The following is a 22407-nucleotide window of genomic DNA, read 5'->3' as shown; positions in this document are numbered from 1 at the left end:
CGGGCCTCGGATCTACGGCGGCTGCATCCGACCGGAGGGGGGCCGCGCCTAGCGTGAACCCCGATCCTTCTCTGGGACTGGGGCCCAGCGCCCTGGAGGAAGGCGTCGCGGGCGCTCTGTGAGCCAAGTTCGAGGCGGGGGAGGCAGCCTAGGGCGCGCCCGGCTTCTCCGGGGGGGGAGGGCCGGCGCGCAGATGGCCACTCAGGTGGAGCCGCTGCTGCCGGGGGGCGCCCCGCTCTTGCAGGCCGAAGAGCATGGTGGACTGGTGAGGAAAAAGCCGCCGCCAGCTCCCGAGGCCAAGGGCGAGCCCGGGGCGAACGACGTCGGCGGGGGGGAGCCGGACGGTGGCGTCCGGAGACCCCGGCCGCCCTGCGCCAAGCCACACAAGGAGGGCACCGGGCAACAGGAGCGCGAGAGCCCCCGGCTGCCGCAGCTACCGGGTGCCGAGGGCCTGGCGGTCAGTGACGGGGAGGAGGGCGGCGGCGGCGAGCCGGGAGCCGGCGGAGGATCCGCGGGCGCCGGCCGCCGAGACTTCGTGGAAGCCCCCCCGCCCAAGGTGAACCCGTGGACTAAGAACGCGCTGCCGCCGGTCCTGACCACCGTGAACGGACAGTCCCCTCCAGGTAGGTCTCCTTGTTCTTCTGGGTTCGGGAGCCTCTTCCGGGGCCTTGGGAGTCCCATCCCCCATTGGCCTCCAGGGCCCCTGGGGTCCGCTGCTGGTCGTGGTGACTTGGGAATTTTTGTTACTGCCTCTTGGTTAATTCGAGTTGTCGTACCCTACCCCCCCACGCGCTCGAGAACCTGCATATATCGGGGCCCGGCCTCTGGGAGGCCACAGCCACTGCCTGGGCCTCAGCGGTTAGTGGGCAACGGCGTGGCCCAGGCCTACCTCGCTGGGAGAGGGTGGGCTTTGGTTTGGGTGAAAAGGGATCTCTGTCCTTCACCGCGTGTTTGTGGGAGAGACGGTTTCTGGTTTGAACCTTATTCAGGAAGCCTCTTCTCTCGCCTGCGCTCCTGGTTTTGGTAGTGTTGCGAGCGTCCCCATGTTGTAAATGTTTAATAAGCATATGTCATGGGCAACACAGCGCCCGGAGAGTTCATGCTGACCGCACGGATTCAGGGTTTGAAAAGTTAACAAGTTTTGTTCCGGGGTAGATGATGTTAGGTTGCAGAATCGCCATTTGGAGAAGGGTTGAGGGGTCAGTTATGGGGACAACGGGGAGAAGAGGAAACCTAACGTGTCATTGAATTCGGTGGTTCCCCTCCACAATCCTGGGCACCTTTCTCTTAAGAAGGGGCCCGACGACTAGTGGGCTGAGGAACCAGGTAGAGGGTTGGCGGAAAATGTGAGGTGGGTGAGGGGCATGCGGCTACACGAGGGGGTGTGTGGCGGCGGGGGAGGGAGTGGCTGGGCTGGGCGGGCGAGTGACAGTTGGGCGCCATGCGCCGCGCCGGCGGCCAGCGGGCTGCTCGCGGCCGTTCCGCCTTGGCGTTCGGCGCGGGTCGCCACGCTGCGGGGTGGAAGGCGGGTGCGGGTCCGCGACGCAGCGTGGCTGAGGTGTGCGTGTGCGCGTCCCCTCTTTCCGGCATTCCTCCGCAGACGGGACAACGTGGTGTCTCCTCGCGCAGGGAGCGGCATGTGACCGCTGGCCGGCGCTCCCAGAGTTTCCCTCTACCTTCTCCATTTTTTAGTTCTGACCGAGCCCCTTCGGTGAAGGTGAGGGAGCAGGAATCCCAATAGAGCGGTGTCAGCGTAGGGGGAAAGAAGGTGCAGAATGTGGAGTCTGCTCCTGGCCGCCCTTTGAGAACAGTAGATCGTTGGTTTAGGTGAGGGGCGTGCCCTCTCCTATCTTTGCCTGTGTATTGCACAGTGGGTCTCCATTCTTTTGAAGCAGGTTTGTATTAGAACTGGCATGTGGTATGGCCTCTGGCTTCCCCCCCCCCCCAATTGCTTTTTCAAAACTCTTCCCTTTCTGCAGTCGCTGGTTGAGGCTAAACCAAACTATGGAAATGGGTAAAATTGAAGGGGGAACTTAATGCCTTCACACTCGAGAGTAAAGTCAACCATAGTCCAGAATAGCCAATCCTGAAAACATCCATGTTGCAATTTTTCTTTCTTTTCTGGTTGCTTCATTTGGAGGAGGGGCCATATGGGGTATTTTAACTGTACCTTAGACTGGGTTCTCTTTCTCTTGCCCTCCTCACTTTCCCTTCAGAACCCTCTCAGGCTAAGGGCAATGCTGAAACCTCCATTTTCTTTCACATCCCTCCTATCCACCCACAGAGTGAGGGAAAACATCTTTAAGCCACTCTTTGGTCCTTCCCCCCTCTTTAAAACTCAAAAGGGTATAATCATACCCAGGAGAGAGCACTCCTCAGAAGTTTAAATGGGGCTACTCACCCTGGCTGCTGCTGCTTTGCTTACAGTGAACCTGCCTTGTGGGTTTTAAATCAGCCATGACATCAGGTGGTATTGGGTGCCTGAGCTGGCACTTTGTGTTAAGTCCAGGGGCCCTTGATAGTGTGCGTCACTGGAGTTATTGATCGTGGGAAGAAGACAGCTTGGCTGGCATCTTGCCTTTCCCCCTGAGTGGAGAAGCCGACTTGCTTTAAGTGCCCAAAGCAAAGTTCTAAGCAGGGTAGATTTGCTCTGTTCTTGTTTTTCTGGAATCTTAAGGCAAGAGAGTGTCTACAGTTGGTTTAGGAATTTTGGAATAGCCTTTGACAGACGGAATTAATCCGGTAGCTTCTCTTTTTAAGCTCGTTAGGGCTTAGTGCTTTTTGAGCAAATTCTGTGATTGGGTTGCTTGGTAAGGTTACGTAGTGGCCCTTCCAGAATCCTGTGTGGATCTCAGAGACCCTTTTCCAGCCCTGGTTTTATTTGCAGCTTGGACAGATTTAAATGTGACACCAGTGGAGTGGCTGTGTGGTCTTGGGAATTTTTGTGTTCTGTGATGCATGTGTTTTGGGGAGACTACAGAAATGAGGGCTTCATGAGCAAGCTAAAAGCTTTCCAAAGTTCGCTGCAAATGCCTATTTTTAGCACTTCTTTTGGCTCAGATACTGGTGTTTTAGTTCTTTAAGGGACACATGAAGTAACTAGTAATAAAATGTTTTTGTGATATCTTTACTTTGTTGTAGGGTATTCTGTATTCTGGCTTAAGCTTCCAAGTCCTACAGTTGTAGTTTTAAATCTTGGGATTTGGTTTTTGGATCCTTCTTACCCACTAGGTTATTTTAAAATGTTTAAAATTTTTTCCTATCCCAGCCACACCACTTCAAAAGTTTTGGGATCTGTATGATAAAAGTTCCAGGGTCAAACTGCGTGGGTACAAGTGCCAGCTCTGTCACTTGTTGGCTGTGCCTCCTTGGGCAAGTTATTTAACTATTCTGTGCCTCACTTCTTTCATTTGTGTGATAGGTATTGATTTATGATTCACCCGGGCTATTGTGCGATATCACTGTGATGATACTTGTAAAGTGTTTAGCACAGTGCTGTGCATTTAGTAGCTGTTAGGATATCTGCAAGACTGGGACTTTGTGGAACTTTCCCTGGGTTTCTGTTTTTCTCTACTTGTAACGTGATGGGGGGTTGGAAAACGCAGACCTTTTCTTTTTTATTATTATTATCATTTTTATTAAGAGACAGAGTCTGTCACCCTCAGTAGAGTACCATGGTGTCACAGCTCACAGCAACCTCCAGCTCTTGGGCTCAGGCAATTCTCTCACCTCAGCCTCCTGAATAGCTGGGACTACAGGTGCCCGCCATAATGCCTAGCTATTTTTTTTGTTGCAGTTTGGTTGGAGTCAGGTTTGAACCCACCACCCTCGATATATGGGGCCGCTAGTCAATGAGCCACAGGTGCTGCCCCAGACCTTTTCTTTTCTTTTTTTTTTTTTTTTTTTTGAGACAGAGCCTCAAGCTGTCCCCCCTGGGCAGAGTGCCGTGGCATTACAGCTCACAGCAACCTCCAACTCCTGGGCTCAAGCGAGTCTCCTGCCTCCGCCTCCCAAGTAGCTGGGACCACAGGCACCCGCCACAGCGCCCGGCTATTTTTTGGTTGCAGCCGTCATTGTTGTTTGGCGGGTCCGGGCTGGGGATTCCAACCCGCCACCTTAGGTGTACGTGGCTGGCGCCTTAGCCGGTTGAGCTATAGGCGCCGAGCCGACCTTTTCTTTTAATAGTTTATTTTTCCTGTCTCTGCTACTTGAATCAGAAGATCCTGTTCTTGTGTTGTATGGATACTTCCCAGAGATAATGGGAAATGGGATCTATCTCCTTTAAAATTGACTTTTGCTTATTCACAGACATAAAAGGCATGGTATAGATAATCTTAAAGGTTGGTGACCCTAAGAATTGGCTGTTTTTGTTTGATTGTGGTGTGATGAATTTTGTGAAATAAGTTCTAATTTTTAAAGTTGCCTTTTCTAAAGGTTCTCTTTGGGAGAGTATACGTACACTCTCAGGCTGTGGGAAAAACCAGCTTTCCTAAACTAAAAGTTTGCTGTGGCTGGTGTACATGTTGTACCTTGAGAATACTTCAGGTCCCCATCTTAGGATAATTCAGCTTACAATCTTTTGATGTTATGATGATGCAAAAGCTATACTCATTTATTTGAAACTGTTTTTCAGGATCCTATACCAACATTCTGTTTTTCACTTTCAGTGCAATATTCAATAAATTACACAAGATACTCAACACTTTATTGTAAAATAAGCTTTACCTTAGATGATTTTGCCCAACAGTAAACTTATGTAAGTGTTCTGACTATGTTTAAGGTAGGGTAAGCTAAGCCATGATTTGGCACATTAGGTGTATTAACTGCATTTTCAGCATAGGATATTTTCAATTTATGGGGACCTAAACACATTGTAAGTTATGGAGCATCTATATATCATATCTACAAGGCTCCATCTGTGCCGCAGGAGTAATTCATTGTGTTTGTTGTGAATACACCTCTTAATGTGATAAGACTAATGCTGGCCGGGTGCAGTGGCTCATGCCTGTAATCCTAGTACTCTGGGAGGCTGAGGCAGGTAGATTGCCTGAGCTTATAAGTTCAAGTCTACCCTGAGCCAGAGTGAGATTCTATCTTTAAAAAAAATAGCTGGGCGTTGTGGTGGGTGCCTGTAGTCCTAGCTACTGGGAAGGCTGAGGCAATGGGATCACTTGAGCCTAACAGTTTGAGGTTGCTTTGTGCTATGATGGAGGACACCAAGTAAGACTATATCTCAAAAAAAAAAAAAGGCCATGTGCGGTGGCTCACACCTGTAATGCTAGCACTCTGGGAGGCCAAAGTGGGTAGATTGCTTGAGCTCACCAAGCTCAAGCAAAATCAGCCTGAGCAAAAACGAGACCCCATCTCTATGAAAAAACAACAACAACAACAAAACAAGTCAAGAGGATCACTTGAGCCCAAGGTGGAGGTTGCTGTGAGCTATGAAGCCATGGCACTGTACCCAGGGTAACAGCTTGAGACTCTGTCTCAAAAAAAAAAAAAAAGATTAGTGCTAAAGTTGGGGACAGAGTCTGACTTAAGCATTTATGTTTTGAACATCTTTTTTTCTATGTCTCTTTGAAGACTAAGAAACTGATGACACAAAATAAAAGAGTTTTAATCCAGGGATCCTCTGCCAACTGAGCTAGCTCCAGATGAACGTCCACACTTTGTTTTTTTCTTCCTGGGTTTGGGCCCTTCTCTAGATTCCCTCTGTTGTACTAGCTGGGCGTCTCTGTGGATCTGGGACATCACCATGGCTCACAGCATCAGAGTAACTTCAGACTCTGGCCCTTTCCTTTCCATTACAAAAAATGGACAGGATGTAAGAACTCTGGCCCTGGCATCATATAGTCTGCACTTTGGAGCCCTAGCTCTGCAACCTTGGGTGAATTACATAGCTCCCCTCTGAACCACCATTATCTCATCCTCAGTGAATCTGATAACTATTTTAGAGGGTTATGAGAAATTAGAGGGTAATATTAATAAAGCTTTTAGCATAATGCCAGGCACAGAGTAAGCACCTAAAAGTGCTATCTATTTAATAATTGCTATTTAATTTTAACAATTACTATTTAAAATTTTTATAATAAATGATTATTATTACTAGGAGTGTTAATTCCGGCTCGGCGCCTATAGCTCAGCGGGCTAAGGCACCAGCCATGTACACCTAAGGTGGCGGGTTCGAATCCCCAGCCCGGACCCGACAAACAACAATGATGGCTGCAACCAAAAAATAGCCGGGCGTTGTGGTGGGCGTCTGTGGTCCCAGCTACTTGGGAGGCAGAGGCAGGAGACTCGCTTAAGCCCAGGAGTTAGAGGTTGCTGTGAGCTGTAATGCCATGGTACTCTACCCAGGGGGACGGCTTGAGGCTCTGTCTCAAAAAAAAAAAAAAAGGGAGTGTTAATTCCACTTCTGATTCGTTAGCAAGATCAGTAACATGGACACACCAACACATACCCTACTTTTTCTGTGCTTAGAATGAGGAAATTAGATTAGGTTTAAAGATCTTCCAAGCTTTTTTAGTACCAAAATGGTTTTCCCAATAAACCACTTCCTCACAAAAGAAATCAAGTAGAACTTTATGTGTGTGTATCTTTATGGTTGTCATTAAGGTTAAGAACTCCAGGTGTTTTGTTTTGTTTTGTTTTGTTTTTGCAGTTTTTGGCCTGGGCTGGGTTTGAACCCACCATCTCCAGCATATGGGGCCGGTGCCTTACTCCAGGAGTTCTATAACAGGGAGCCAGTTCACTGTCCCTCAGTCCGTTGGAAAGCTGGACTGCAGGCCTCGGGACAAGTCAGCTGCTAAGTAGGATAGGCAGTGGTGGCAAAAACACCTGGCAAGCATGATAAATGTCCTTGGCGGGCCACGTAAGTGTTCTTCGTGGGCCACATGTGACCTGCAGGCTGTAGTTTGAGGACGCCTGCTACGCCTTTGAGCCACAGGTGCTGCCCCAAGAACTCCAGTTTTGACTCAAAGCTCTCTGAGGGCTGGAGAGACTCTTATGATTTCACAAATCTAAGTCAATGGCTTGGGAGCGCCTAATGGCTCAACTAGATTTTATGTGCCTTGAAGTGTAATAATAGAAAATACACAGCACTGTTTATGAAAACTACCCCCACCAAGCAAAAATATTGACCCCAAATTTTTCTTTTTATTTATTTATTTATTTTTAGATAAGGTCTCACTCCATTGCCCCCAGCCACAGTGAAGTAATGTCATCATAGTTTGTGCTGCAATTTCAAACTCCTGGGCTCCAGCAATCCTCCTACCTCAGCCTCCCAAGTAGCTGGCACTACAGGCATGGGCCACCATGCCTAATGTTTCTGTTTTTTGTAGAGACACGGTCTAGTGCTTGCTCAGGTTGGTCTTGATCTTCTGTCCTCAAGCCGTCCTCCCTCCTTGGCAGGAATCCAAGAGTGCTAAGATTATAGGCATGAGCTACTGTGCCTGGCCCAAATTATGTTTTCAATAAATAAATAGCATTTTTAAGGGGGAAGAACTATGACAGATGAAGAGTTGAGTCTTTAATCAAACACATTGTGGATCTTGTTTGGATCTTGAACAACCTTTCAGTGTAAGAGACATTTTGTTGACAGCTGAGAAAATTTCACAATTTTAGATTAAAGAATTATTTTGTCAGAGACAATAATGGCATTATGATTGGTTTTAAGTCTATAACTGGCTATATTGTGCAACCCTGACTAAGAACTAGGTTAGCTTCAATAAATAAGGCTTAAGGCTCATTTTTCTATAGTTTAAATCACTTTCTCTTCTTCTAAGAAGGGGCACAATTAGGATACTTTCTAAGGGAAGAGGGGGAAAGCAGTCTTTTCCAGGAGCTTTCAGCTGGCCTGGCCCCTTTCTTCTGGGCAGGGAGTTTGATTTCACTCTAATCAGGAAGCTAGTGCCTGCCAGGTAGGGGAAGGTGTTTAGGAGGTGCTTTCTGGTTCTTTGTGTGTGGGGAGGGCAAGGGGGTTAGTCACAAGCTTCCTTGAACTCTGAACCTCCCAAGGGGTGTAGTTTCTCTGCTGAGCCAGGGCTGTCTGCAGTGGGACCTAAGCTAGAGTAAGCAATTTATAGCTGTTACTCAGCACCCATTCTCTTTTCTGTAAGATGGGTAGAGAGAGGAGGAGCAAGCCTGAAACCACAGAAACCTCTTTAAAATGGAGAGCCTGGCAGATGGGAGTGCCTCTGTTTGCAAAATCCAAGAAGAGCTCACAGGGAGTAATTAGGATTTTGGGCCTTGGAGGGTTCACAGGTGTCCCAGTCCAGGCTTGCACACCTCCCTGGTTGGCCCAGAATGATCTAAGGGAGTGGCCAGGAGAGAGGATGACCATACCTTGCCTGGGTTTCAAGAAAGGAAGTAAATTTTGATACCTTGCTAATGAAGACATGGGAAATAGCACATCGCTGTAGAGAGGGAAAGGTGATGATGGGACTTAAATTAGTACATAGGCAGAATACTTCTCTGCTCTACTTACTTTGTGATCTCAGATAGCTTGTCTGACCTCTGTTTTCTGTATTTACGTAATGGGGCTAATCCCTGTGTTGAGGTTGTTTTGAGGTCCTTGTTGTTACTGAGTATGGGGTAGCCCACTTCGTGAATTAAAATGTATCACACGGATGTAAGTGATTTATATTCCAGAAGGTACATTCCAAAGCTGCATGTATGGAGTTTGAAGAGGTAATTGCCATTATCATGCCTTACCTGGCTGGACATGGTAGACAATCGGAAGTAGCTGAAACTTAAAAAAGGGTTATTTGTGATAGTTACCAGGTCCAACTGGCAAGCTTACTTTGGCAGGTACTTTGGGGTGCCTTCCTGAAGATTTCCCAGAATCAGAGGGACTGTCCTGATGTGTGGCACCTTTCATCCTTTGGCTAAACCTTTGGGTGGGCAGAAGCTCTAGGTGTGGGGATAGGATGAGGAGTATGGGCCTTCATTGATGAATTTGGTAAAGCTGGCCAGATAAATCTATCATATGTAGTGAGAGACTTCTCCATTTCAGTTTGAGGTGCTATTAGTAAACCCAGATGACACTTCCATCAGAGGCTTTGTTTACAGGGCACTTTGTAATAGCCCTATAAGCTTGTGGTAACCACTTTACTCTAAAGAGTACATCCCATCTACTCAAGATAGCCTTTTCTGTGCTTTAGAATTAAGCTGCTCAGAGGAACATAAGCTCCACAGTAGCCAGGTGCCATATAAATAAATGGTCTGATTGGGTTCTGTATTTTTGTTCAGCTTTTCATCTACACAGTTTTTTTAGGCTCCTGATAGTCTGGAGATAAATAATAGTGCTACAGTTTACTGAGTGTTCTACTTGTTCTAGCTCAAGTATAAAATTCAGCAGATAACTCTCTGAGGAAAGTGAGACTCAGAAGTTAAATCGGGAGTCCTAAGATTACTTGGTCTGGTCCTTCCTGCTCCCTCACCCTGAACTCTGACCTTTGCCCTCATCTTTCATCATTTGCCCTTTCTCTTACTCTCTTCCAACATCAGTCCTCACCTTTCTTGGAGTATGTTGTGCTTTTGTTCTGTAACAGGTTGTCCCCAAAGATCACTGTGGTAGAGAGGCCTTTCCAGGCCACCTATATAGAGGACCATGTCCTTGGATTCCCTATCCTCTTACGTTGCTTCATTTTCCTTCTTAGCTCTTATCACCACTCAGTTGGGGACTTTCAGTATTTGACCACTGCTGTATCCCCAGCAGCTGTCTGGCACATCGTAGTGAACATTGTTGGTGAACATTTAATTAGTGAATGAATGGATGAATTTCATACTTTATAGTGTTTATTCAGCACATTTTGAGTGCTTAACATGTGTCAGGCATAGGAGATAGCTCAGTGAATAATAAAAATCTGTTGGCAATAGCACATGCACTCAACATTAAGTGTGGAACATACTGTGTAGGGAAAGTATGAGATTCTTTGGCTGTGTAGCAGGGGCATCTAATTCAGTCTAGGTTAGAGATGTTTTCCTGGAGGAAGTAATGGCTAAGCCAAAATGGAAAGGAAAGGTTGAGTAGGAGTTATCTGAGAAAAGGCCCAGAAAGAGAACTCAGATGGTGGAGGAAAGGCCCTGGGGTTCAGGAAACTGAGTTCCCTGTGGCTGAAGCATAAGTAAGGTAAACACTGTTGCTTTGTAATGAGTGCTGAATTCTGATTTTAGCTAGAAGGCAATGGAGAGTCAAACAAATAATGGAGTGATCAGTCCCAATTTGAGGTGCAGCTCAAAGATCTAGAAAAATGGCAGGGTAATCTGCTCCCATCTTACCAGTTTGGTGTCCTTGTACTGACAACTTCAGCCAGCATCATGGACCACGAAGGCGCAAGAAGAAAACACAGAAGAGGGCAGCGCCTGTGGCTCAGTGAGTAAGGCACCGGCTTCATATACCAAGGGTGTCGGGTTCAAACCTGGTCCAGGCCAAACTGCAACAACAACAACAAAAAATAGCTGGACATCGTGGTGGGTGCCTGTAGTCCGAACTACTCAGGATGCTGAGGCAAGAGAATTGCCTAAGTCCGTGAGCTGTGACAACCAAGGGCGACAAAGTAAGACTCTGTCTCTTAAAAAAAAAAAAGAAAACACACAGAAGGGAAGATTCTGGGATTCTTTTTCTATGGCTGTGATACACACTTAAAAATAAAATGCCTCAGTGGATAAAAAAAGAAAGATAACTGGCCACATGGCAGAACCTCTTGGGTTAAGAATAGATGGGGGAGCTCAGTGCCTGTAGCTCAGTGGCTAGGACACCAGCCACGGACACTGGTGCTGGCGGGTTCGAATCCAGCCCGCACCTGCCAAACAACAATGACAACTACAGCCAAAAAATAGCTGGGCATTGTGGCGGGTGCCTGTAGTCCCAGCTGTTTGGGAGGCTGAGGTAAGAGAATCAGTTAAGCCCAAGAGTTGGAGGTTGCTGTGAACTGTGATGTCATAGCACTCTACTGAGGGTGACAAAATCAGACTCTGTCTCAAAAACAAACAAAAAAAGAATAGATGGGGTTTGGTTGGGCTTCATGGTCCAAGCTTATAATCTTAGCTGCTTGGGAGTCTGAGCAAGAGGATCTTTCAAGGCCAGGAGTATGAGACCAGCCTGGGCAAACACAGCTGTCACTAAAAAGGAAAAAATAAAATTATCTAAGCGTGGTGGCCTGTAGTTACAGCTACTTGAAAGTCTAGTCCAAGAGTTCGATGCTGCAGTGAGCTATGATTGCACCATTGCACTCTAGTGTAGGTGACTGAGTGAGACTCTGTCTCTTCTTTTTTTTTTTTAAGAGACAGTCTCACTTTATCATCCTTGGTAGAGTGCTGTAGTGTCACAGCTCGCAGCAACCTCCAACTTCTGGGCTTAGGCAATTCTCTTGCCTCAGTCTCCCTAATAGCTGGGACTATAGACACTGGCCACAACACTCGGCTATTTTTTGTTGCAGTTTGGCTGGGGCCAAGTTTGAACCTGCCATCCTCCCACCGGTGCCCTACCTACTGAGCCACAGGCACCACCTACCCTGTCTCTTAAAGTATAGATGGTTTGGAGTTTCCTGTCTGATCCTTTGGGGCAGGATTCCCAGATTACAAAATGGAGCAGATTTCCAAGTCACTCATGAAAAGTTGTGGGTAGTTAACTAACTGTCATCCTTTGGGGATAGAGAGTAGGGTTTATGGAGTATATCTCTGACTCTTCAAAATGCTGCATTATCCAAAATGCATCTCAGTTGCTGAAAAAAGCAAATTGCTGATGGCCTAGCCTTAACTGAGCTTGTACTTGCCTCCTTACTCCTGCTGCAGCTGGCTGTGTAGGAAAAAGAAGAGGCCCAGAAGTAAGAGGTGGAGGGTTTCCAGGTGGCCATCACCTCCCTTCTCCTGGAGAGGCACCATGCCAGAGGATTTCCTAGGCCTCTGTGCTAGGTTCCTCCCCACCAGCCACTCTGTAGCTTGGTTCTGCAGACTTTAGATAGCCACATGCATAGGGTTTCCTTCCCATCAAAGCCACCTACCTTGACTGAATTCAGCTGCCTTTGCATGGTGCTAAGAACAGTGCGGTGCATTTGTTCACAGATAGGCTGCTACAATGAGTTCCTGAGAAAGTTGGGTTATAGAGTTCGGCTTACCCATTCCAATTCTTAGTTATCAGCTCTGTTTCCATTGCATGGTTTTCCTTTTACTCCTGAGAAGTACTTAGAACTGCAAGGGACCCAGAGGTCATTGTATCTAAACCCCTTATTTACAGGCCCAGAAAGGAAATAGGAGTTTGGGATTATGGTCTGTTTAAAGCAAAGCTAGACTTCACCTGCTCCTGCTGCAGTTCTGCTTTAACTCTGCCTAGGGAGGAAGAAGCATAACAGAGCACTGTGGTTTAACATGAACTTTGGATAGTCTGTCACAGTTGAAGTTAGCCTAGTCACATACCAGTAGAGTACCCTTGGACAAGTTGGTAACTTCTGGGCTTCAGAATAAATAGGGCTATCTCTAGAATGTCTACCTACTAGGATCATTGTTAAAGGTGAGCTAGGTGAATATATAAGTGCTTGGCTGAAAAAAGGCACATAGTAATTTGTAGTAATGGTAAGAGTGTTGGTTACTGCTCTTTTGAGGCCTTGAATTTGACCCAGGTCTTCTCTGTTGTCCTGGGTCCTCTGCCCCTTGATTCCCTGCTGTGTAGTCCTGAACATACATAGGAAGGCAACCCCTTAGAGCTTTTCTGACCCTGCCCTGGGCCATCTCTATGCAACTCCTTAGTGGAGAATTTAAAGACTCACTGTGAACAGTAATCCTGGCAGTGAGAAGCCCACAATGCCGTGTTTGAGAATGCTCTAGTGACAGAATGTCAATGAAAAGTGAGTTCAGGTACTTTGCTGTAAAAAGTACTCTCCTACTCCTGATCTTTGGTGTTGGTCTGTGGCTTCAGATTTGTTCAAGCAGGGAAGCAGAGGTCTCTTCACTTTTTCTGTTCTGTATATGTATTAATGGTAACATGAGGAAGAAATAGCACTTTTGGAGCCTGGCTTAGGGGTATAATTTGGACATGGTGATTGCAAGGTTGTTTATGGGAGGCTGGATGCTGCTTCTACAGAATGTGAGCAGGAGGAAATTCACACAGATGAGTTGGCCAATGTGCACCTTTCTTTGAGGATGGAATGACTAAAGAACTAGGATTATTTTGCTCAGGAAATCAGAGCTTGGGGTGGGTGGGAAGTGTTGATTGTCTTGAAATATAACATTTAAAATAGATCTTCATCATGTGGCATTATGGTTAAAGATCAAATGGCAGGTGGGAGGTGAAGGGTTAGTAGATTTTGTCTGCTATCAAGTGGTAACTTTCAGCAGTGCCCCTAACTAGATTCACAAGGAAGAACTGAGTTCCTTGACATAGTAGTATTTGAACAGTTTAGATGGCAATTTGCTGTAGGGCTGTGCAGCCACAAGTTGCAAAATACCAGATTTGTTCACTCTGAGAGTTTTGAGTACTATACCAGTTAGGTCTCAGGCCCCAGAATTCTGGGGTAAATAAGACACATTGGCTCGGGGCCTGTGGCTCAAGTGGTTAAGGCGCCAGCCACATATACCTGAGTTGGAGGGTTTGAATCCAGCCCAGGCCCGCCAAACAACAATGATGGCTGCAACCAAAAAATAGCCAGGTGTTGTGGCGGGCACCTGTAGTCCCAGCTACTTGGGAGGCAGAGGCAGAGACAGGAGAATCACTTGAGCCCAGGAGTTGGAGGTTGCTATGAGCTGTGATGCCACGGCATTCTACTCAGCGGGACAGCTTGAGGTTCTGTCTCAAAAAAGGACACATAGCTGCCATGGTGGGGCTTACATTCCAAATTGATTTGACTGACCTGCATTTAAAAACACTTTATTTACAAGGGTACATGTGAAACTTTCTAAATATAGAATATCAATGTCTTAACACAATAACTGACACAAGAAAATGACATGAAGGCTATGTTAACCAGTTTGATGAAAATATTTCAGATTATATATAGAAACAGCACACTGTACCCCATGACTGCATTAATGTACACAGCTATGATTTAGTAAAAAAAAATAATAATAAAAACACTTCATAGGCGCTACACTTATAGCTCAAGCAGCTAAGGTGCTAGACACATACACCAGAGCTGGTGGGTTTGAGTCCAGCCCAGGCCTGCCAAACCACAATGACAACTACAACCAAAAAATAGCTGAGCATTGTGGTGGGCACCTGTAGTCCCAGCTACTTGGGAGGCTGAGGCAAGAGAATCGCTTAAGCACAGGAGTTGGAGGTTTCTGTGAGCTGTGATGCCATGGCACTGTACCCTGGGCAACAGCTTGAGGTCCTGTCTCAAAAACAAACAAACAGACAAACAAAAAACCACACATACTTTATAGTAGTCATCTGTATTTAAAAATCAGGAAAATTATCTGGAAACCTAGGGAATTCCAGCTTTTAAAATTTTTCCCCAGCTTTTTTTTTTTTTTTAAATCAAGCTCTAGGTATACAAAAAGCCCTGCTGAATTGTATACTTGAAATGGGTGAATCGCATGGTATGTGAAGTATGTCAATACAGCTGTTATGCAGGGAAAAAAATTAGAAGACCTAAGCTATTCTGGGCCTCTCATGACGGCTGTCCAAAGGCAGAACCTCTCTCTTCCTTAAAGGAAGAGTGTTGCAGGTTGGCCCTGGTAAGACCTTGAGTTCTGCCATCGTTGACCCAATCTTCCTTCCAGCATGAGGCCAGTGGGTTCAGATTTTGTATGTTTCATCATAGAAAGGAGAAAGGACAGACTGTCCAGCTGACAATCTGAAGACCATTCTTATAGGAAAGATTTTAAGGTCCTGGGCAGAAATTGTACTTAACCAGCATTGTGACCTGAGGGTCTGGAGCTGTAGTAGGAAGCTATAAGAGTTAAGAGGTAGGCTTGCCAGGGAAACAGGGTTATATTATTCCCTAATGAGCCTTTGCTCCATTCCTCCTGTCTGTGAAATGGGTATAGTATCCTTAATCTGAATCTCTTTAAGGCCCAGGTCAAACACGCTGTAGATGTTAAGACTTAGTATCATGATTGAAGCAAGATACTAAGTCTGGGTATAAAGGCAAAGAATGAAGCTAGAGGCTTTGTGATGGCTGGGGGTAGCTTCAGTCAGCATGTTGAGAATGTCTCTATGGGTGAGTCAAGATTGATAAGGAGCTTGGTGGTGAGCATTCTGACCTGAAAGAACAGCACATACTAAGTGGCAATGACTTTGGAGTTTGCCAAGGAAAAGATGGGAGGCTTATATGAATGAGGAAAGGGAAACTCAATCAGAAACAGTAGACCCAGTTTTGAGAGTCTGGATCCTGATCTGAAAGTAATAGAAAAGGTGACATGATCAATTTCTGCTTTAGGATTACTTAGTCCTGTGGAGAGTGGATGGGGATAGGTGGTAGAAGGAAGCAAGGTGGAAAGCCCGGAGACCCCTTAGATTTATGCAGCTATCCAGGAAAGAGATGGAGAAGAGAAGAGGATGGCACGGTGACTTGGGCCTGATTTTTTTTTTTTTTTTTTTTAACTAACTTGCTGTTTCCCCTAGTATTAGGTTCCTTAAAGAGGAAACTTCCTGATGGCTGTTTTTTCCTTCTTATTCCTCAGACTGTCAAGATGAATGAACTGTATTGTGCCCATTGATCAGGAGGGTGTGGCCTTAAGCAGACTGATATTTCCCCCTGGTTCTGGGTCTCTGGGCCTCAGAGGCAGGATAAGTACAGGGGCTTCCCAGCCTGGGCTGCCTCCTCTGTCCAGTCCCATGTTCCTGGTCCGTGGGGGAAGGTAGAACGAAAGGTGTGGGCTTGGCACCTGTAGTTCAAGCAGCTAAGGCACCCAGAGCTGGCGGATTCAAATCCAGCCTAGGCCTGCCAAACAACAATGACAATTACAACCAAAAAAAAGAAAAAATAGCCTGGTGTTGTGGTGGGCACCCGTAGTCCTAGCGACTTGGGAGGCTTAGGTAAGAGAATCGCTTAAGCCCAGGAGTTGGAGGTTGCTGTGAGCTGTGATGCCAGATTAGGGCACTCTACCCAGGGTAACAGCTTTAGGCTTTGTCTCAAAAAAAAAAAAAAAAAAAAGTGGGGAAATGGCCTGAAGGCACAAGCAGGGTTGAGAAGGTGGATCCTGGAGGTGAGAAATGATCCTGATTCCCAGCCTTTGTGTCAGTTTTCTGTGCTTGACTTTTGTTAGAAACTGCTGTAGGTTTTGATTTCAGGTAAGAAGATATTTAGGGTGGAGTCAGAGCAAACTGCCTGAGCAGACTGGAGTTGTGATTTTAGCCTTACTCTCTAATTTCTGCTGGCTAGTCCTTCATTTCTCACAACTTGTACACAGATGAAGGGCCTGGATTCGTGCCATTGAGTGCATTGTTTATCTATGGATGATGCTCCTCTCTGAGCTTAGCCGAGTGTCCTAGAATCTTCCTTAGCCATTGATGGCCTTGTTTAAGACAGATACCCAAAGAAGCTGGGCCGCCATGCCTGGACGTTCCCCTTTTGAGCTGCAACATGCTCCAGTTCATTGTCACATCATCTTCTCAACAGCTCTTTGAGATCTAGCTATAGTAAGGGTCCTCGTTTTACAGATGAGAAAAGGGAGCTCACAGAGGTTAAGTAATTTGCTCAAGGCTCCACAGTTAGTAGCTGGGATTTGAGCCCAGGGCAGACTGACTTCAGAGTTTTTGCCTTACACATAATCTGGCTTTGCATTCTCCCAGACCCCAGAAGTATACAAAATCTACCAGGAAAGTGTTTCTGGGAGAGAGAGGACTCAACAGATCTTCAGGTGGTGGGAGTTTGTATGGGACTTCTGTGGCCCAGCCTAGAGGTTCCAGCTTTGCACCCCTGGCAGTCTGTCCTCTGGGTATAAGCCAAACCCTGTAATGTCTGATCCTGCTGGGGAACTGTGGCCCTTCTTCCCTCAGAGATGGTCTGGCAGGCCACATTGCAGGCCTGCTGGAAAGAGCTATGCTGACCTTGTGGTTTTTCAGGCATGGCCTCTAGGTCAGTAAGAGGAAGGGTTGGTGGGGAAGGCTTCTCTGTAGGCTTTAGGAGGTGTTCTGGCTCTGGAGGGGATAGATGGAAATACTATTATGTATTGGGCCCTTTGACTTCTTTTGAAGGGGAAATCTCTTTAATTTAAACAATACCAGGTCATTGTAGAAAAATGTCCAAATATATTTTAGCAAAAAGAAAACTGACCCTTTGGTAATCTGTCCTAACTGCCATAAATACAGCTAAAACATTACGTATATCTTTCCAAGTTGGCGCTAATAGAAATACAATGCTAGCCACACAAATTTTAAATTTTCTAGTAGCTGTATTTTTTTAAAGGTTAAAATTAGGTGAAAGCTGGGTGGTGCCTGTGGCTCAGTGGGCAGGGCCCCGGCCCCATATTTTGCAGTTTTTGGCCGGGGCTGGGTTTGAACCTGCCACCTCTAGCATATGGGGCCAGCACCTTACTCCTTTGAGCCATTGGCACTACCCAATCTGGTATTTCTTTTAAACTTAATATAGCACTTCTCAATTTGGACTAGGCCACATTTCAAGTGCTTGATGCCCACATGTGACTTGTGACTATTGAACAGTACATTTTGAGTGTTATGTGAACATACACACATATATATGTACCTTTTTCCCTCAAAAAACAAGAAAGACAAAATGGGATCATGATACAGTAGACCCTGCCCCAATAACAATATAATAGAAGTTATATGAATATAGTCTCTTTCTTTCTCAGAAACCTTATTGTACTATATTCACCTATTTTCAGGCCATGGTTTACTATGGGTGAAAAACCCTAGTAAGTGGGGGACTACTATATTATATGAGCTGTGTATTTTTCCCCACTTAGAAACATAAGCTTTCAAGGGCATTTATCTATAATCCTCAAAGCACCCTTGGTAAGGGAGGAAGCATTTTCCTGATGAAAGAAAAAGGTTAAGCCGTGCTGCTGTGAAGGCACATAACCCCAGTCTTCTACTCTTTCACTGCCCCCTGCAGGCACCCTGGGGTTGATCTGTTACCACTGAGCCTGGGCACCAAAATTCACATGTGCATGTGCTTGTGTGCACTCTTCACTGCACTCTTTACTTTCCTTCACAGAGGGAAACTGTGACGCCCACGTAGGGATTACAGTGTAAAAGCACAAGGCTGTTGAACTCTAGTTCAGTTTTCTTCCTCCCTTGTTCAGGTACCTTCTAAGAATTTTCCACTTGGTCTTGGAACTAGCTCAAATACAAAGAGGCAACCAGTGGAGGCTGGGCAAAGGACTCCTACTTGGTTTGTCCTGGGAGTGCCTCTAAGCCTACAGCACCCCCAGTGCCCTTGTGGAAGCAGGCTGCCCACCACTGGCCTGTGTCTCATGGGAGGACAAGTGTGGATGGGCAAAGAGGGTACAGAAATGGCCATGGTGTCCTATGGGGAGTCAAAACTTAGAAATCTGCAAATAATTGATAAGTTTGTCAAACAGTGTTACACCCCTAGTATAGACACACTTTGTGACAAGAACCCCATGCAGGTCTGAGCTATGTAGGAGCCTGGTTTCATTTTTTTCATTGTTTCTCCAACACAAATTGGTGTTTTAATTTTTCAACCATAAAATTGGGCTGCCTCCTAAGTGTACCGTTGGCCTGCTACTGGCCTTCTCTGTCCCCTCAGAGGAGGACTAGGGGTGAGCATCAGACTTGGATTAGCCCCCAGATGGTCCAGGGAAAGCCAGCCTTCCTCTGTCATCACTGTACCCCCACATTGAGCTTGTTTATATTGTGGGGAATAGCAGCTATTGTGCCCAGTAGCTCTGAGCCAGATCTCAAAGCTGAGAGAGACCTGCTCCAGAGAATGAGGAGGTGACTAGGTTTGAATTTCTGGTTGTTGTATTGCCTTGAGGTAGGATACTGTACAAGATGCCACTAGCCAGAGCTGAAGAGTCTAAGGCACCATTTTTTTATTTCCCCCGGAGTCTTACTACTTAAACTCTTGTATTGAAAGGGTTGTTACTACTGCCTTTGAGATAGTCCTTAAGATTTTACAAGACTTTACAAAATACTTAACTTTATTTGTATCTTTTGCAGTTCTCCCAAGTGCCCTGAGGTGGGTGGTAGTTTGCCTTTCTTTTATGGAAAAGGAATTTTAGGTTTGAGATTAAGAGACTGCTCAGGGTCAGAGTTAAAAACTGGCAGAGCCTGTTATTTTTTTTTTTTTTTTCTCCCTTTAAAGTACAACTAATCAGGGGAAGATTCAAGAGAATAAAAGAGATGGTAAGCATCAGTCTTCATATTAAGTAAGATAGGGCAATGGACATGCACATAGCACAGTTACAGATATTATTAAATGGGAGATCTACAGACTTTTTTTAAGTGTGTCCAACTCTGACCCATCTATCCAGAAGCTGTGGGACAGCAGTTTCTTTGCTGAAGAGGGAGACCGTCTTACTAAGCATTGGGAAAGGGGTGTGAGGGCAGTGGTAGACTGGGAATGGTGGGCTGCTGACTGGGAATGGAGAGGCAGCTGAAGGTCCCTATACTATGCCTAAGCTAATAGTTGTTGCTCTGGATATTCTCTGCCATTCCAGGTGTTCCCTGCCCCACCCCTTAACTTTCCTCATCACTGCCATTGCCCTCCAAGGTGGTAGACTTGAAGTCGACCAGAGTCAAAGGGGCGTTGAAAACCACCTGGTTGCTTCTTCTTTTACAGAAAACCAAGTCTAGAGTCTGTATTTTGGCCAAGTGGTGCCAAAGGGATCACAGCGCTCACTCTAGGTCTGTCTTCATTCTGCTTTGTTTCTTTGAGGAAAGAGAAACCGAAGGCCCTGTGGTTGGTTCTGCAAGAGTGGAGATTTCTTAGAAGAGGACTAGGCCCAGCAACATGAACCTTAAGGCAGATCCTGGGAAGATGCTTTAGTTCCTGGTTCTCCAGACACATGCATTCAACTCTCTTTCCTGAGCTCTGAGAGGGCCAGGGAAGACTCACCCTAATGCTGCCCAGAAATGCTCTACATTTCTGAAGACAGGCCTGGAGCCTTTCAGCTATGCCTTCTGATGAGCTCTTTTATTTATTATTATTATTTTTATTAAATCATCGCTGTGTACATTAATGCTTCTGATGAGCTCTTAAAGATGAAGTCTAATGGAGCCTTGGCTTGGGTGGGGATCACTAAGCAGATGCCCAGGGCAAGGTCCCTGACAGGAGGCTCATCAGTGGGCTTTGTAGGGTGGAACAGTTTGTCAGTGGTCAGAATTAGAATCAGAGATCTGTAACTTCCAAAGTTAGTAACAGCAAGGAGAGTGCTTACCATGTACCAGCCACCTTTCTAAGCACTTCATAAATACTAGTTCTTTTCATCCTCACAATTCCATGGGGTTTGGAGCTCTGTTCACATTCCCAGAAACCCAAGGTCACCCAAGTAAAAGTAGCACAGCCAGGACTCTGGCCCTGGCCAGTGGAGCCCAGGTTCTTAACAGCTGGACTGCCTTGCTGGTGGTTTGAAGTAGGGTGTCCAGACCGAGCCAGGGGAAGCAGGCAGCTTTTCTGATCCCAGCCCAATCCTCTTTCCACAGAGGCACCATTCTTTAATTTTTGCTTGTGTTTTTGCATTTTGTCCTTCTTGGGCCTTGCTGTAATCTGTCTGGAAGAGCCCAGACATAAGGGTTGCAGGTCCTGCTAAGTGTGAGGACAGAGTGGCCCCTAGAATTGAAACCACCACCATCTATGTTTTTACATCAGCTGTTTTCATGGATTGGACCATTGGCAATCTCCACAGTACCTGGCGATAGTATGGGCTAAATATTTTTTTTTTTTTTGAGACAGAGCCTCAAGCTGCCCCCTGGGTAGAGTGCCGTGGCATAGCTCACAGCAACCTCCAACTCCTGGGCTCAAGCGAGTCTCCTGCCTCCACCTCCCAAGTAGCTGGGACCACAGGCGCCCGCCACAGCACCCGGCTATTTTTTGGTTGCAGCCGTCATTGTTGTTTGGCGGGTCCGGGTTGGGAATTCGAACCTGCCACCTTAGGTGTACGTGGCTGGCGCCTTAGCCGGTTGAGCTATAGGCGCCGAGCCTAAATATTTGTTAAAATGAAGAGCACTCGTCAGTCATTGCCAGACTGAAATTATAAATACCCATGTTTGGGGCTGCCACTCCTTCTCCTGCACATAACAGACACTGATCCCGGACTTTTCCTCAGCCTGTTTGCTGCCTGAGGATGCTTAGTACAGCATGCCCAGGCAGTCCAGACTAACCAACCATAGGTGGAATGTAAGATTAAAGTCCTTACATGAACTGAACTCTTAGAAGTTAGGGGTCTTCTGTTCACTATTCCCTCCTCATGCCTGGTACACATACCTGTCAACGGGCAAGTTTATTTTGTTCCATGGTATAATGGCAGGACCTAGGGCTGGGATCTCAAAAAAACAGTTTGGTTAACAGTTTGGCACTCCTGGGACAAGCTAGGAAGCTCGGTTCTATAAAATAGGTAGAACTGCACACACCCTTCCTAACTCAGATGGAGACTTAGATGTGCTGGTGGGAGAGAAAGTATCTTATGAGCCTTGGTCACCAAGGGTAAGGAAAGTTCATTTACCTTGACAGTGGTGTATGCTCTCTTCAGGTCACGTGCTCTGTATAAAATTCTTACTTTTTCTCCTCCTTTGCCCCTCCCCTGCCATACTTTGACCTTTGAGGTTTCTGTAGTTTTCTCCATCTACTCCTTTTTAATGTGCTAGAGGAGGTGGTAGAATTCCCTTGGTGTTTTGCTGCTGGCTAGAGCTCAGGTCATCAGGTTGCAGGTGGCCCTAGAGCATTGCCTTTGCAATAAACAGCATCTAGATTCTGGACAGTGCTTTTCCCTCTTCTCTTGTACTGAATGGTATTATCCCACTCCCTGATAGCTGAACTGATGGACTCAGAAAAGTGGATTCTGGTATCCTCCATTCACCCTAGGGCCGGTAGGCTTGAGCAGGCACCCTTTGGGTATAAGAATCTAGTGTGTGTCTCTTGCAGTGCTGAGAACGGCTTAGGGTAGCCTGAGATTTCAAATCCTAGGGGTCAGATGCCTTCCTACTGTATTACCTTTGGATAACTGCTTCACTTTGAATCTCTTCTAAAACTGGGATAATAGTCCCTCCATTCTGAGGATTAAAAAACTAAATGCGCAAAAGGCCCAATGCTTAGTGAGTGGTAGCCATTATTTTAACAGACCCAGATCTCAGGGCATTAGGTGAAAAACTACCAGGTTTTAGGGTAAGAGAGGGTGGAGGCTATTTGGCTGGCTGTAAGCTGAAGCAAGTAGACAGTTCCTGTCAGAGCTTTCATTATCTGGTACAATCAGGGTTTGGAGCAGCATTGTCCAATCTGTGGCCCATGTATGCTGATTTTTTTTTTTTTTTTTTTTTTTTTT

At 46.2% G+C, this 22407-nt stretch overlaps 1 protein-coding gene across 3 annotated transcripts in view; it reads left to right on the top strand.

The window, feature by feature from the left end:
- The first annotated feature begins 7 nt into the window (after positions 1-7).
- Positions 8-22407, top strand: part of LARP1 (La ribonucleoprotein domain family member 1) — a 62301-nt gene continuing 39901 nt past the window's right edge. For 2 of the 3 annotated variants that reach the window (XM_012808408.2, XM_023515416.1), the window contains exon 1: positions 8-623. In XM_012808408.2, the coding sequence (XP_012663862.1) occupies positions 194-623 (430 nt within the window). In that variant the 5' untranslated portion in view covers positions 8-193. The remainder of the gene's footprint in view (positions 624-22407) is intronic. The other variant, XM_003782015.3, reaches the window with a different exon arrangement.

Source organism: Otolemur garnettii, unplaced genomic scaffold, assembly GCF_000181295.1.
Source record: "Otolemur garnettii isolate 467f Iridium unplaced genomic scaffold, OtoGar3 scaffold00003, whole genome shotgun sequence".
NCBI lineage: Eukaryota > Metazoa > Chordata > Mammalia > Primates > Galagidae > Otolemur > Otolemur garnettii.
This window is presented reverse-complemented; position numbering and strand designations above follow the sequence as displayed.